This window comes from Penicillium verrucosum (genome assembly GCF_028828655.1).
Source record: "Penicillium verrucosum strain IBT 35672 chromosome Unknown utg000001l_segment0_segment0, whole genome shotgun sequence".
Lineage (NCBI taxonomy): Eukaryota > Fungi > Ascomycota > Eurotiomycetes > Eurotiales > Aspergillaceae > Penicillium > Penicillium verrucosum.
In genome coordinates, this window is record NW_026643210.1 from 11,658,509 (window position 1) to 11,674,087 (window position 15,579).

General features: G+C 42.4%; 3 protein-coding genes across 3 annotated transcripts; 1 reads left to right on the plus strand and 2 right to left on the minus strand.

The window, feature by feature from the left end:
- Positions 1-5,912: 5,912 nt before the first annotated feature.
- On the minus strand, positions 5,913-6,615 carry N7516_004274 (RTA1 domain-containing protein; the record flags this gene model as incomplete). Its single annotated transcript, XM_057216994.1, has 2 exons — positions 5,913-6,223; positions 6,276-6,615. The coding sequence occupies 2 exons, from the start codon at positions 6,613-6,615 to the stop codon at positions 5,913-5,915; spliced, it is 651 nt and encodes a 216-aa protein (XP_057078877.1).
- A 1,320-nt stretch (positions 6,616-7,935) lies between these two features.
- On the minus strand, positions 7,936-9,758 carry N7516_004275 (uncharacterized protein; the record flags this gene model as incomplete). Its single annotated transcript, XM_057216995.1, has 4 exons — positions 7,936-8,598; positions 8,673-9,300; positions 9,360-9,516; positions 9,575-9,758. 4 exons carry the CDS (start codon positions 9,756-9,758, stop codon positions 7,936-7,938), a joined length of 1,632 nt encoding a protein of 543 aa, XP_057078878.1.
- Positions 9,759-13,382: 3,624 nt separating this feature from the next.
- Positions 13,383-14,247, plus strand: N7516_004276 (glutathione S-transferase family protein; the record flags this gene model as incomplete). The annotated part of the gene is made up of 3 exons (XM_057216996.1): positions 13,383-13,462; positions 13,514-13,567; positions 13,623-14,247. 3 exons carry the CDS (start codon positions 13,383-13,385, stop codon positions 14,245-14,247), a joined length of 759 nt encoding a protein of 252 aa, XP_057078879.1.
- Between the last annotated feature and the right edge of the window lie 1,332 nt (positions 14,248-15,579).

A 15,579-nucleotide genomic window follows, 5' to 3' on the forward strand; every position in this document is an offset into this window, starting at 1 on the left:
ATAAGATTTAGGAACCGGATATTAAAAGACTAGATACTCCGATTAAGATAAAAGGAATCGGTTCCTAGCGTTTTCTAATAGCCGAATATATTATAGTTAACATCTATATTATAGATAGCCGCAATAAAAAAAACATTATAATATACTTTAAAAGGGAGATATATATTATCGATAACCTTAGGCCTAGACTCCTATTAGATATAGATATTATCGTTATAGAGCGTATTATCTTCGATATATAGCTATCGGTCCTAATCTTCTACTCTTATAAGGATATAAAGGTTCCGGTTAGAGTTATCGTAACTAACCTACCGAGTCGGTAAAGAGTATATATAATAAAGTAGGTAGTAATACCCCTATATATAGTAAAGCTAGTCGAAGTTAGGATAAAAGAGGCGCTTTGAAATAGCGACTATTTATTCGTTCCGGAATATAATATAGCGACGGAAAGGCTTCGCGATATAGGTAGGTTTTACTCCTACTTAGTTAATAGTGTCTTTAGTATAATTCTAGTTAGAAATGATTCGGACCGCGAATATATATTACCGCGATATATATATATCGGTTATATTGAACTATATAAGTATATTTAAGCGTTTCGGGTTCACTCTAATATATATAAGGTAGCGATTGCCTAGAGTATAACCGGTTAGGATTTAGTTATAGAATCCGAAGAAAGGTAGACGATTATAGGCCCTAGGGTATCCGGAGTAATTAAGAAACTAAATAAGTTCGTAATATCGAACGGGATTATAGTATTCTATCGTACGCCGGAGGAGAAGGTTACAATCGATACGTTATTAGACGAATTCGCTAACGTCTTCTCTAGGGAGTACAGAAGGGCTTTAATAACGGAAGACTAGCTACTTTATATACTACTAAAACTAGGCGCCTATAAGGGCAAAAGATAGATAAAGGTCTATCCGCTTAGCGATAGAGATAAGGCGGTAGTTAATAGAGTATTTAATAGGCTCTATAAGAAATAGCGTATAGTATAGTCCGATAAACCGATACTATTTAGATTTCCTATATTCGTTATTTAGCGGTTCGTCGACGGTAAGCAAAAAGAGCGCGTAGTAGTCGACTTACGAGGATTAAATTAAGAGGTAATTAAGGACTTATATCTACTACTAAGGTAAGAGGATATCTTAAAATTCGTTACGGGTATAAAGTATTTAACGGTTATCGACGCTACTTAGTTTTTCTACTAATAGGTAGTCTATCCGGATAATTAGTATAAGTTAGCGGTTAATTCGTATCGTAGGTAGGAATTTTTTACCGTAGCCCTAATAGGCTTCTATAATAGTCCTATATACGTATAACGCTAGGCGGAACGGATCCTAAGATACTTAGAATTCGTTAGGATATACGTCGATAATATTATTACGCGGTCGTATACCTTCGCTAAATATCTCTATTACTTATATTAGTTATTTATAACGTTACGCGTTAATACAGTAACCTTAAATCCTAAGAAATTATTTTTAGGATTTCCTAACGTTAGACTATTAGGGTAGTATATAGATAGCTTTAGGTTAGCGACCCTATAAGATAGGATCGATACGATTCGGTAAATTAAGGCGCTAATAAACCTAACGTATTTAGAGTATTTTCTAGGCGCGACCGGTTATCTACGTAATAAGATTAGTAGATACGCGTAGATCGCCGCTTTATTAACGGATAAGAAGACGCGCCTATTAAAGGATACGTCTATTTAAGAGTAAAAGCGAAGGTCTTTTTCGGCGAAGACGACGTTTAACTTATCCGAAGTTAAGATAAAGATATTCCTAGATTTAAAAGAGATTATCTATTCCGGGAGTATCTATACCTATTACGATACGACTAGATATATATACTATAATCTAAATACGTCTTTAGATAGGTTCGTAGTAATAGCGTACTATCTATAATAGGATAAGAAATAGACGGCGTCGGCGCCGCCCCTACGAATAGCCGTTAAGCCGATCTTATTCCTTAGTAGGTTATTATTATTAGCTAAGAAAAATTACTAGCCTATAGAGCTCGAGGTCGTATATTTAGTTTAGACGGTACGGAAGACGTATTATTTAATCGAAGACTATTATTTTCTAGTCGTTATTTATATAGATTATTTAGCTACTTACGAAATAGCGCGGTATACTAATCTTAGGTCGTCCTCTGTTAATAAGCTAAATAAATAGTTAATTCGGGCGTTATAATACTTAAGCTAGTTTAACCTCGAAATCTATTACTATCCTAGGAAATCAAATATTATCGCTAATAGCCTTTCTCGGTTGCTATATAACGATACCTAGTACGGCGACGACGATAAACTCGATAGGATTATCGATTTCGATACTTATACGTTTATCGCTATAATAATCTATATCGACGGAACGTATACCGAAGCTATTCGGAAAGGATATCTAGTAGACCTAATATTCGCGCGTATTTAGAAATAACTAGATAGTATTAATTCCGATAAGGCTAATATATTCTATTTCCGGAGGAGGGACGATCTCTTATTTTTCGTCGATATAGAAAAGGCTAAACGGCTATATATTCCTATTATAAAGGAATTAGACGTATTTTAGGAAAATTATAACGATTTATAATATCTCGGGTTTTACCGTACGTACTATTAGATAAGGCGTTAATACTACGTTAAGAATCTAGTAAAAAAGTTACGTAGTTATATTTCGTATTACCCGAAGTACTTAACGTACTAAACGTTAAGGTATAAGCCTTAGGGTTTGCTAAATCCGATAGAGATAGCAACGATACCGTTCTAATATATTTATATCGACTTTATCGTTATACTACCTATATCGGCTAATAGTAATAATATATATATATCGGTAATATATTAACTATCTAAGAGGCTAGGTATTCTACTAGGTAAGGATACGGATAGTACGGAGATATAGGTAGTATAGCTACTAAACTTTCTTATAACGACCGGATAGGGTATCCTAATATAGATAATTTTAGACTAGGATCGGAAATTTATCGCGGATTTATAGTAGGCTATTTTTAAACGTCTTAATACCCGTCTATAGATAACGACGGCGTAGTATCTATAGAGCGATAGATAAAGTAAACGTACGAACTAGATAGTTAAGATCGTAATAAGGTTCGTTACCGACGATAGTCGATATAATAACTAGGAAGATATAGTTCCCGCGATTATTAGTATATATAATAGTTCCCTTAATACGTCGACGGGAAAGACCCTAGACGAGATCGTATTCGGGTTTTAGCCGAACGCTCCGAGTCCGAATAATATCGATAATCTTATAGAGGACCGTATTATTAATCGTCTAGACGCGACGGACGCTATTCGTTACGTATAATACGTTATAAAGACCCGATACGACGGCCGCTATATTCTACTAGACTTAAAGATAGGAGATCTAATATACGTTAGACTATATAAGGGGTATAACGTCTCTAGTAAAACGTATTATAAATTTAGCGATTAGAGGACCGGACCGTTTAAGATTACTAAGGTCTTAACGAATACGTACGAACTAGCCTTACTACTATTATAAATAATATACCCTATTATATCGGTCGAGTATCTAGAGCTATACCTATCGACCGAGGACCTATATAATCGGCTATTTAGTTTAGGTATCTTACCTCTAACGGACTCCGCGGATAGCGGAGATTAGTAAATTATAGAGAAGATTATAGGATCGAGAATCTAGGGGCGCGCGAAGCGACGGTACTATCTACTTCGTCGAAAGAATCTTAGGCCGGTATAGGATATCTAGCGTTCGGCCGTTAATACGTAATTATATACTCCTTATCTCGTTAAGAGATACGAGAGTAAATAGTAAGCGAATAACTAAAAATAATAAGATTACGATAAGTCGTACTATACAACAGTAGTAGTTTTAAGAAGTTATTAAGATTTTATATTATTTTTAATCTTTTACTTTTCTTTACTTTGCTTTTAAGCCTTTACTTTAGGCCCTACTAGGCTTTATTTCGGATTCGTTATACTTTAAATTTACCTATTCTATTACGCCTATATCTTATCTCGTTATACCTTCGATAATTCTTTTTTAATACGCTTCTCTTAATATACCTTCCTCTTTAAGATATACTTCCTTCGGCTATTCTTATTATACTAAAGAAGCCGGTATCGATTAGGGTCTTAAGACTACATCGAGGCTTTTACGAAGATATAGACGCTATCTATAATAAGGCTAACTATATTATAACGATAAATAGGAACGCTTAGTAGACTCTTAATCGCCGGTAACGTTAGGCTAAGCTACTATACTACGACGAAGTAAGGTTTACTACTAACGGTAGATTAATTACGCTACCTACCGAGAAACAACTATCCGATACGCTAGTATTCCTTATTATCGGATATAATATAGTCGCTAAATATAATCGATATAGTAGATAGCCTATAGACTTCGATTTAAATAGGGATATTAACCTATATTACTAGCCGATTAGCGACCCTATTATCGTATAGGCGTTTAGGTTGCTATTTATTACGGTATTTTCCGATTATTACGCGCTTATCGGATCTTAGCTATAGAAATATATCTAGCTACTTACTAAGAAGCTTATATATAGTATCCTAAAGTATAAAGGATTTTACTTCGGCGAAATAGTTATATCTCCGGATAAATTACTATTACCGAGACCGAATAATCTAATAATTAAAGCCGAAACTTACGACTAGTCGAAATTTTAATTAAGACCGAGCGTACGTTATATTACGAATAACCTACTTCTAACGTATAATAATCTTACCCTTACCCTAACGCGCCTAGTAAATATTATTAGGTTCTATCTATTTATAAGGCCGGACGTATCGCGTATAGCGTAGCGTTCCGCCGACGTATAACTTATCGATTAGGAAAGTTTTAAGGAAGCGCCTTACGCTTATATTATAAGTATCTCTTTTAGAAACGAGGCCGCCGTTACGTATATTCCTACTACGATTAATTATTACCTAAGGGACCCGGATCTAGCCGGTATACTAGACCTTATTAGCTAGACTAACGTAGCGGCGGCGTAGAATAACGCGGAAAATAGATACCCTATATCGTATATCTTTACTAATATAGATTCCGAGTCGGCGAGAAGTAATAAGCCGGAATATATATAGGAAGCTAAGAGCGAGCTAAGGTTATAGGCAACTAAGAACATTCGCGAAATATTCGGCGACTTCGACGACGATCTATCTATAGATTACGATAGTATTAACGAAGTTGTAAAAAGGGTATACGATATCGATTATATACGTAGAAGTCTTAATACTCCCGAAGCGCGTCGGATCTTATAGCTACGAAATAAGCTAGAAGTCGCGTAAGACGGATACGTGGTATTAGTAGACGATATCGCGCGTCGTTTGCAATCGCGTCTAGAATAGTATAAGCGTGCCTTACGACCGGTGTTCGAGGCCACTAGATTAGCCGGCGACGATAAATTTAAGGGTACTTAGTCTTCTTTGAAATAGGCACGACGTGGTAGACGGCAGTTTTCCCTTCTATTTTTAGCATTGTTTTAATCTTTGATGGCCTATGCGCCATGGTCGACGAGGACGTCGCCTTATTTTTTTCAGCGGGCATTGTTACGGGGCAAGGTCATATGACCTATCTCACCGCTTTAGCTAGTCTAATAGCCACTGCATAGGTAGTTAGGAAGGACATCCTTTTGCCACTTCCCCTTACAGGCCGCGTCCCTAAATTGGATGACTCTAAATTAAGGAGTGTGGAGATGTTGGGTGTTATCTATGATATCTATTGGAGTAAATATGTTTGATTATTATGAATATTTAAAGCATGTCCCTAAATGTAGAAAGAAATGCAATTGTTCTATAAGAGAAACTGTATATAAACAAAAGAACACCAAAAGTCAAAGTAAACAACTGTATATCGAGCCTCGATTCAAGCACAATAAATTCAAACTCCAGAGTAGCTGTGTGCAAGCGGGATATTTCCATCGAAATCCGTATCGAGGCTCACCTGGTCAGGATACCAAACAAAGAAGATAACCATGACTGCAACCATCGGCAAACTATCAAACACATACAATGTCCACTCGTGCATAAGAGGATAACCATCATTATCCATGACATATTCAATGATCCGGAAAATAGAGCGGACCAAAATGAGAGCACTGACAGCATATAGCATATGCATTAATCGTTGCCAGGGGATACCAGGCTTGAGACACTCGGGCGTGGGTGTACGACGAAGGCGCTTTGCGAATACTATGGCTGTTACCCCAAAAGAGGGAAAAGGAAATGAGTTGAATTGCCAAACCGGCAATAACGCACACCTTTCCCCACTGGGGGTATCCCATAACCGAGAGGGATGAGGAGTTTCCCTGGACAACGAAGGACAACACATCGAACCAGACGAATGTTTTCGTAAGGCGCGAGACCCGAATGGGAGAAAGATGTTCTCCTCGGACTCGACGGATGACTCGACCAAGGGTCATGTAGATAGTTGCGGCGAAGAGTGTAGGACTGAGCAGAATGAACATGTTGGCGACAATGTACGGTCCCATTGCAACTGTATTATTGTGTGCAATGCAGCGGCCGATGTAGCCGATGATCTGGACTTGATTGCAATGCAGGTCAGCGTCTGGTCTTCGGGACATGGAAGGATAAGATTGCAAGGGAAGGGAGTCGACATACAAAAGCCGCCTAAAGTAAATGCTATACAAAACCATGTTCTGGCTCTGAACATTTTCCAAGAATGAAGGCCCGTTAGGACCATGAATATCAGCATGAAAATGACAGCTGCTGGTATCGAAGGTGCATAGTTCCAAAATTTATAGGAACGAGACACGAGTTCAGACATGTTTGGGGATTGTAGGGACGCGCGAAGAAAGAAGGTGTTGTGAGACCTAGTCTAAAGGATTTAGAGCCTTTATAAGTCGAGATTTTCGGACATTCTCAAGATAGAAGAATCTTTTTTTCAATTTTTAGGTCTTTCTATAGATCGGATTGCGGATACGCGTATAGAGAGGACCCACATACAACCTTGGAACAAGCAAAATTGGCCAATCACAAGCTGTAGAACATTTAAGCTAGTCTATAAACAAAATCATTTCCTTGGTACAGTAGCTTGAACACAAACAAATCATCGTTCTCCTTTTTTTTTCGGTCTACAGTCAGCCACACTCGCGTTAGTTTCTATTTGTCCTTGCTGCTCTTCTGGTGGCTTTTGATGCATGTTATATGGTTATCTGATAATCCAGATTACAATGGATTGGCACTAGAGCACGTTACTCTTGGAACAAAATTCTTTACCATATCTTGTCAAATGAAAAACCAGAGTACTTCTATAGACACCTATCGTGGTATGCATAATATCCTTAGGGTATCTTTTAGCATTGATCTAGTGGTCAATCCTGCTTAGTGCCTTTTCACTTTTCTTTTCTGGTCGAGCTTTAAAGCCCTAAAAACTAAGTTACTACTACTATGAAATATGATACTCCGCCACGAGCATGGAACCATAAAGCTGCTACAAATTGACAGGTGTAGAGCATGTCGAACGAGAGTCACTAACCGCGTCAAGAAGTGAGAGCACTGACAGCAGATAACTAGTTAGTTAAGCATATACATTGATCGTTGCCAGGGGATATCAGGCTTGAGACAATTAGTCGGAGCTAGCCATATTAAGACTCAGCGCTCCTCGGGAGAAGGAATCCCAGGGGCATTACGCCTTTTCTTCCTCTTTCATCTCCTGAACCGGATCTCCACTCATCAAGCAGGGAAAGGTAGCTAAAGTAGCTAACGGAAAAGAAAAATGGAATCGAACTGGCTGACTGCACGCAATCACCACACATACGAAAATGGACGCCACTATTATGGCTTCAAGGCCGAATTCCCCTTTCCAGACGACGAAAACGCTACTGCACTAGCCACAGAAAGTTTAGAAGATAAAAACAGCCAGGGGGTGAAACCGTGCGCAATTAACGATGGGAAGAAAATGACCTTCTTAAGCCCGCGGTAGCTCTCTCTCTGCTAGGGTACGTGGCAGAGCCAGCAGGTGTTTCTGGCGCATCACAGAGAATTTGGCATTCTCTCATCTCTGGTGGTAAAAGAAACCCACCTTTGATACGAATCCCAGGATATTCGTGACTCGGTGTACCACGATGATCTTCGTTGAGGGAAGCTTGGGAGCGTAATGGCGACTCAAAGTTCTGGAAACAAACAGCAAGGCATGTCTTATCTGAAACCAGACCAAGGCATAAAGCAGTACCGGAGAGGCCTTGTAGGGAGTCTTGGTCATTCTGCGTCCTCCATAGGATAGAGACACTTTGTGATAGCAATTCTTTGTCCCAGAAATATTGGGATCCCTCGACAATAGCTTGGTGCGCACGTCTTGATATTCCCGTTCCTATCCTACGGATTTGGTTCCCTGTTGAAACATTGAAACCCGTCACAAAGACAGGATTGCCATCTAAGACATCCTTATAGGCACCCCAGCCGGACACCTGTGGTGTGTGGTTAGGTGTTACCATTTGTGGAAGCCCTCGGTCGTTGGTGATCAATGATAAATCGTGGGTAAAGCCCATTGGGAATCGAAGAGGCCTTAGGCTGACTGGGTCGTACGTGAATGAGATTGTACCGATCTACCGCTCGTAGGTACTGCGTTAGTAACTTGGATCATAAATGAGAGGAGGCAAGGTTCCTTTAGCACACGTACATGTTGCGATTCCCCGACAAGGAATACGTTTTTCCCCAAGGGTGAATTACCCGCTGCTTGGTGCCGAGCCGTCCCAACAGCTGGTATAGATGAGTTCCTTCTGATGGGGAGATACAGAGCCATTTTCGTCTTGATCTTCTGATACCAATCACTCACACAAAGTAGGGGCATTGGAAGCATCGATCGGAGAGTGACAAATGCGTGCGTGGGGACCGTAATCGCCTCTTGCCCACTTGGGAAACGAAGCTTCAAACCTAACGCGGCGTATCCATCGATACAGTCGGGTCTGGTAGTAATTGCCGCACCTCGAGGAATAACATTCCGAGTCGGTTCATCTTGGAGGATATCGTACCGTAGGCGTAAGCAACCGAAGCTATCTGAAAATCCATCATGTAGCCAGGAATATTCGATATCAGAGCGGCTCTTGAAGAGAATCACGATGAAACCACTTATAAACACCCTAATGCCGAGCGCACACGGAAACATCTCCCGTAATAGGTGTAGATCATCTTGAGAAAGGAATTTGCGGGGGTTTAAGATGTTATTGAGAGGGTCTGGCTGGAGTTTGGGCCACACAACGGTTGTCCGCTCCACATGTCCCCAGGGTTGAACATGGATTTCCAGCCCCCTGCGTGAGTACCTATGGCTGTATTGGGAACCGAATCTGGCGCTATCACCCATATCCACTTGTCTTTGGACTCTTGTACCATCCAGACAAGATGGAGGTGGCTGAGAGAAGGGTGGTGGGTTCGAATTAGCTGCTGATTCGCATTGGTCACGTTCGGTTCGAGAAGGGCACGCGCGGCTGCGGCTTCCTTATTCCCCCACTCAGATGAGTTTGTTTCTAAGAGTGAATTAGGATATCATCAACCTAGTGTGCATTGGAGACGTGAGATTCTTACTTGGTATCTCAACCATTTCCCGAAACATTTCGATCGCATCGGGTATAAGATCTTCATGATGGTCGATGCACTCGCTTGGGACGGCGGGGTATGGGAAGATGGAGGATTCCTTGGCAGATACACGTTGCTTCTTGGAAATAGGCGAGCTAAGCTGTTGTATATGAGGCCTTATTAATCCGGGCATGACGATGGTGGAGTTCAAGTTGTAAGAGTCGTGTGTCGATGCTGATTGGCTTGCCGAGTGAGGGCGAAGGTACGTTGTGGAGCTATGGAGTTGTGGGCCCTCGTGATCTGCGTCAGAGGTCACGTGCATAGGCCTGTATATCCATAATACCTGTTACCATCACGTGACTAGTCACGTGAAGAGAGCCCCTAGCTTGACTACATAGCTAATTGAACATCTCTACTCATCACATCAAATCTGTACCAAGTTTGGTAGCATGTCCTGAGATCACCTCAGAGTGTTCCCTGAGAAAAAAATTTCATAAAGCTAAATTTCATCAAAACTCAACTTGCAAAGCCAACTGGGACACCCTCGAGGCCAGTCCTCCGAGAGGCCAAGTTCCAAACCCATTTCATCTACCAAGTTTCATCATCCATCTCAAACGGATGGACCGAAAGCTTCAAACTGCAGTACGCTTGGCGAACCAGTTAAATAGCTACATTCGCGTTGCCCTACCGTGGGCAGATAAATTCGACTCCGAGACCAAGCCAAGAATCGATTTCCTCACCACTCAATACGATTGCCCGACACTACCAAAGTCGGAAGACCCTTATCCAAGCGATTGGCCCATAGACAGGTCGGTACTACATAAAGCCACGGTCGACTTCCTGGCTTCTTCCTCCTTCATCTCCCCGCCAATCCGCCCAAGTGATTCCGAGCCTCCAAAACCACTTGGTTAGACCTCGGGATAGCCCACAGACCCCATAGCCCAGACCAACCCAACCCACCAAATGGTCTGGTTTTTGGGCCTATGCCTCGGTCCATCGGTGGTTTCTGGGCCCGGAGCATAGAAATAATGGGGTATGATGGGGGCCCATTATGAACCAAACAATATAAACATGCCAATTTATCGTAGCTACATAATTAATACATTTTTCCCTAGTTTTTTGGGGTATTCAAATTACCGCCTAAGCTATATATGAAGCTATATAGAAGTCTTCCCTCTCTTCTAATTATATAGAAAGGTAGATTAGGAGATATAAACAAGAATCAAAATTTGATTTTTATAAAACTTCAATTTTTATAAGAGGTAGGTTATACCCGGTTCTTGCCAAGCAACCCAACACCCGCAGGATAGTTATATATATATTTCTCTTTATACGGATACTTAGTAATCCTCCTAGGTGCGAATTCGTGGTCTACGGGTCAAATTGGATATTTTTAGAGTGATTTTGTATGAGATCTTATATTAAATCTAGTATTATGATGCTAAAATCAGTATAATATCTACTTAATTCCCACTTCTTACTATGATAATTTAATAATACTGAATATACAGGTTGGTATATACGCAAAATACAGCCATTAATCAGCTACTTTATACGTGCCAAGACTATATTTGTGCACAGAAATGGGCATTGATGGGGGCCTCATAGGCCCCTATCAATGGTCTGGGGGTTGATCTGGCTTCGAAGCCACAACCCATAACCCACTGCGGGTTGGTCTATGGGCTGGAGGCATGGGCCCATTGATGGGCTATCCAGAGGTCTACACTTGGTACCTAGGTAGGAAGGCTCAACGCGGGCGAAGATTACGTACAACCGCTCCTGCCGAAACTCCACATAAGTTGTGACAACTGTGGTCTAGCAAACTGCTCCTGCCCCACAGAACACAACTTCTACCTCTTCGGAGACTACCACCATCTCTGTGACTCCGATTCCGGTTGCAGTTCCCGCTCCATAGACCACCACTGAGTTAGTGACCACTGTCATGCAACCCACTGCTCCTAGCGTCCCTCCGCAGGAGACCATATAGGTTGTGACTACTGTGGTTCAGCCAACTACCACAATCCCTACGTAAGACACCGCTCACGAAACAGACCAAGTTCAGCAAGCAACCCATACATAGACGTTAACCGAGTTGGTAATCACTAAGACTACTAACGTTAAGACAACTTAAAACCCTCTAAGTTCACTGATTAGTATTCCGCCACGCACTAAGCTAGACGTCTATATACAGCCGGACAAAGCGTCTTCCGAATAGACATCAATACGAACATAAATATCATAAAGCTAAGTAAGATAGGGACAAAGTCGAAGGCAGTTTTAACCCTTACTTTAAAGACATCTCGCGAGAAGGAGAACCTAATCGCGGTCGTCGGAGCAAGAGACCTAGTCCACAGCGACAGCTATGGCAGATAATCAGTAGGGCGCTCGCAATACCGTAGGCTTTTCCCCAGAGCAATGCGAATACTTGGCGGCCATGGTTAAAAACGCCGTAGCGCGAGCCATGGCGAGGGGTCCAAGTGCTTCTAGTCCCCTAGGGCCTCCTGGACCACAAGGCCCCAATAGAGCAGTCGTGACAGCCGACACGTCATAGAAGGTAGCCGAGATAGGTTGCTTTGACCCTAGTAGTAAGGCAGTTAATGCTATTAAGTCAGTTAACAACGTTAGCTACTACACCAACGTTTACTCGTAGGTGGATCACATACGCGATATTACAAAGCTTAAGTCCGAGGATGTCGTGCGCTCCTATATGAGTTATTCACTGAGAAATAAAGCAACAAACTAGTACGACACGGAACTTACGGACTTTGAGAAAGCTTCGCTACGGTAGATGCCCCTTAAGGAAGGGTAGTATCCGTAACTTATCAAACGTTAGAAACTACCGAGGGCAGAGACCCTACGGCTCACCGATATGACTACCATACATTCAATTCCACCACCACTCAACCACGACCATATCCTTGATCTCAACACATTTGTAAAAGAAGGCCTCTTTCGCCCAGTCCAACTCTTCTTCCAAGAGCCCATCATTTTCGTCATCGCAATAATGATCTCCACCGCCATGTCCCTCATCTACATCTTTACGGAAGCCCTCCAACCCATCTACGAGTCAATGGGACTTGCAAAAACCGAGGCTTCACGAACTTAGTCATATACTCGAGGACATTCATCTTGCGGGGGTTCTTCATGGTGATCCTAAGCCGAGGAATATGATGATCTCTAGGGATCAGGGGAGGGTCCTCTGGATAGATTTCGATTCTGCCCAAACGTTCTCGGAGAGTCTTTCGACAAGGCAAAGAGCCTGGATTGAAGAAAACGAGATGATGCACTATTTCGCTAAAGCTTTGGTAAGTTCCGACCAAAATGTGTGCGGCATTGACTGACAATGACCTAGGCCCAAGATTACGAAGAAGGTGAATTGCACCATTCATACTCTTACTATTACGATTGGTTTGTTTAGGTTCTTTCCTAGGTTTTGTCAGCATTCCAGTGCATTGAATGAAAATAACAGGCAGCCTTCTACACCCGAGGGGTAGTACAATTGTCAGCAATGCATAATAGAGGGGACTTACTCCCCAGGCAGTAGAACTTAAGCTGGGTTCATGCATTGGCACCTCAGGTGGGAAATACCCACGTGTGATATGATATTGATTACTCAACGACCCCGGCTCCCGAGATCGGGGAGACCTCGGGAGAACATTCCGCGAGTTGCACGAGCTTATAAATCCGTGAAGTGGGGTGGACTATGACATCAGCCATCACATACTTAAACCATCGATCTATCTTCGAACACAGCAATAATTCAACCTCTTTAATCATCTCAGGTTTACTCTTTAGTACCATTCCTTGGTTTATCAATATGACGCAACCAAACATCACCCTCTACACGACCCAGACCCCCAATGGTATCAAAATCTCCATCGCGCTAGAGGAGCTTGGGTATAGTAGTTTCCTTGGCCTCCTTGAAGCTTTAGTGCTAATAAATTGCAGCCTGCCATACAAGGTCGAGAAGATTGACATCTCGAAAAACACTCAAAAGGAAGAGTATGTGCTTACATCTCGACAACTCTCTACACAAACAGATCTGACATTCGTACAGCTGGTTCCTAAAGATAAACCCCAATGGCCGCATCCCTGCCTTGACAGACACCTTCAGCGATGGCCAGGAGATCCGGCTGTTTGAGTCTGGAAGCATTCTGGAATACTTGACAGAACAGTACGATACAGATTACAAAATCTCATTCCCCAAGGGCACGCGGGAATACTACGAGATGAAGAGCTGGCTGTTCTTCCAGAATGCGGGCCTAGGACCCATGCAAGGCCAAGCCAATCATTTCTCGCGGTACGCCCCAGAACACATTGAGTACGGCGTGAACCGATACGTCAATGAGTCACGCCGATTGTATGGTGTGTTGGACAAGCACCTGGCTGAGTCCAAGTCTGGTTATATCGTCGGTGACCACGTCTCTATTGCCGATATCTCACACTGGGGGTGGGTGGCCGCTGCAGGATGGGCCGGCATTGATATTGACGAGTTCCCGAATGTTAAGGCCTGGGAGGAACTTATGGCCCAGCGACCGGGTACTGAGAAGGGCCGTCATGTCCCTGCCCCTCACACGATTAAAGAACTTATCAAGGATAAGGCGGCTGTGGATAAGACAGCTGCTGACGCCAGGGCTTGGATTCAACAGGGGATGCAGGCCGATGCCAAAGGCAAAGTTTGAAGAACCGATAAGAAATTGATGACAATTGAATAGCAGAGCAGATAATTTGAAATGAAATTCGAACCATGAGACTGTAAACTTAACAATTTTTAATAAGTGTGTTGTTCTATACTACACTCGTATAACTACCTCCTCCAGGGCTCCAGGGCTCCCGAGGTCCTCCTTTTGATGACTAAAACCGACCTTGCCCAATTGGGATCCCGACAACCAGGGGCGGTACAAAGGGGCAGAAAAAAGCAGCGGGACCTCCCAAATTAGGGCTCGGGAAGTCTACAACTAGACTTCCAAGATTCCAACCTTGGAATGTTGGAATTTTGGAAGCCTAGCAGAGAGATTTCGGGAGCTGTCTATTTCCCTTTCTCTCCATGGCATTACACCGCAGAGATAATAGAATACACAGTGTTATCACCCACGTTCTCTGATCTGATCTCTGGCCTGTTGAGGTGAACACCTGCATACTCACACAATGAGCGACACACGCCCCTCCCTGATGCTCCACAAATTCCTTGAATACAATGATTCGGCAGACGTGTTAAGGCAGAACCAAACAGAACCTGACAATTCTGCTGAAGATAGTTGGCCTAGAGATCCCTTCCGAAGAGAACATTGTTTTTTATATAGGACATTAATGGATCCACATACGCTCTCTCAAGTCTTGAAATCCCCAGAGCGACCCCCCGCCATGGGTCGTGCTAGAGTGATAGGGTTCGAAATCAAGCTTTGGGGGCCCTACCCTGCCCTTCTTAATGGAGAGCCGCTCCATGTAGTTGATGGCATGGCGTATGAAATCTTGTCATAGACGCAGCTTGATCGACTTGCGGCCTATGAGACCGACAAATATAAGTTAAGACCATGCTTGATTGAACTTCTAAATTATGACGATAGCACGGAAAAGACGATTGAAGGGGTTGCTTTCATGTGGAATGGACAACTGGATGAACTACGGGAAGGCACGTTTGACCTGAAACAATGGAAAAAGGAGAAGCAGTTGGGAGATTTAGATTGAAAACCATTTTTACCTAGGTACTGAGCCTAGGTCCTACTGGGATATTTGCAGCAACAATTGGAAATTTGCCCTGAAACTCGATGTAAGCTACGATACTTTGTAATTTCTGGGTTCTTTCCGTTCCCTTCAATCTCCTTTGCCTTGAGCTTCTCTTGGTATGCTGTGTTCAGTGCTCTCATTGCTCTCACAAGACTTGGGTTAATATATCTAGACTTTCACCTTGGAATGTTTGCTAGCCTTGAACATCACGAGAAAAACTAGGTGCTAAACTAGGTGCTAAACTAGGTGGTAAGTGAAGGATGTTCCGATCTGACGACATCATCTTG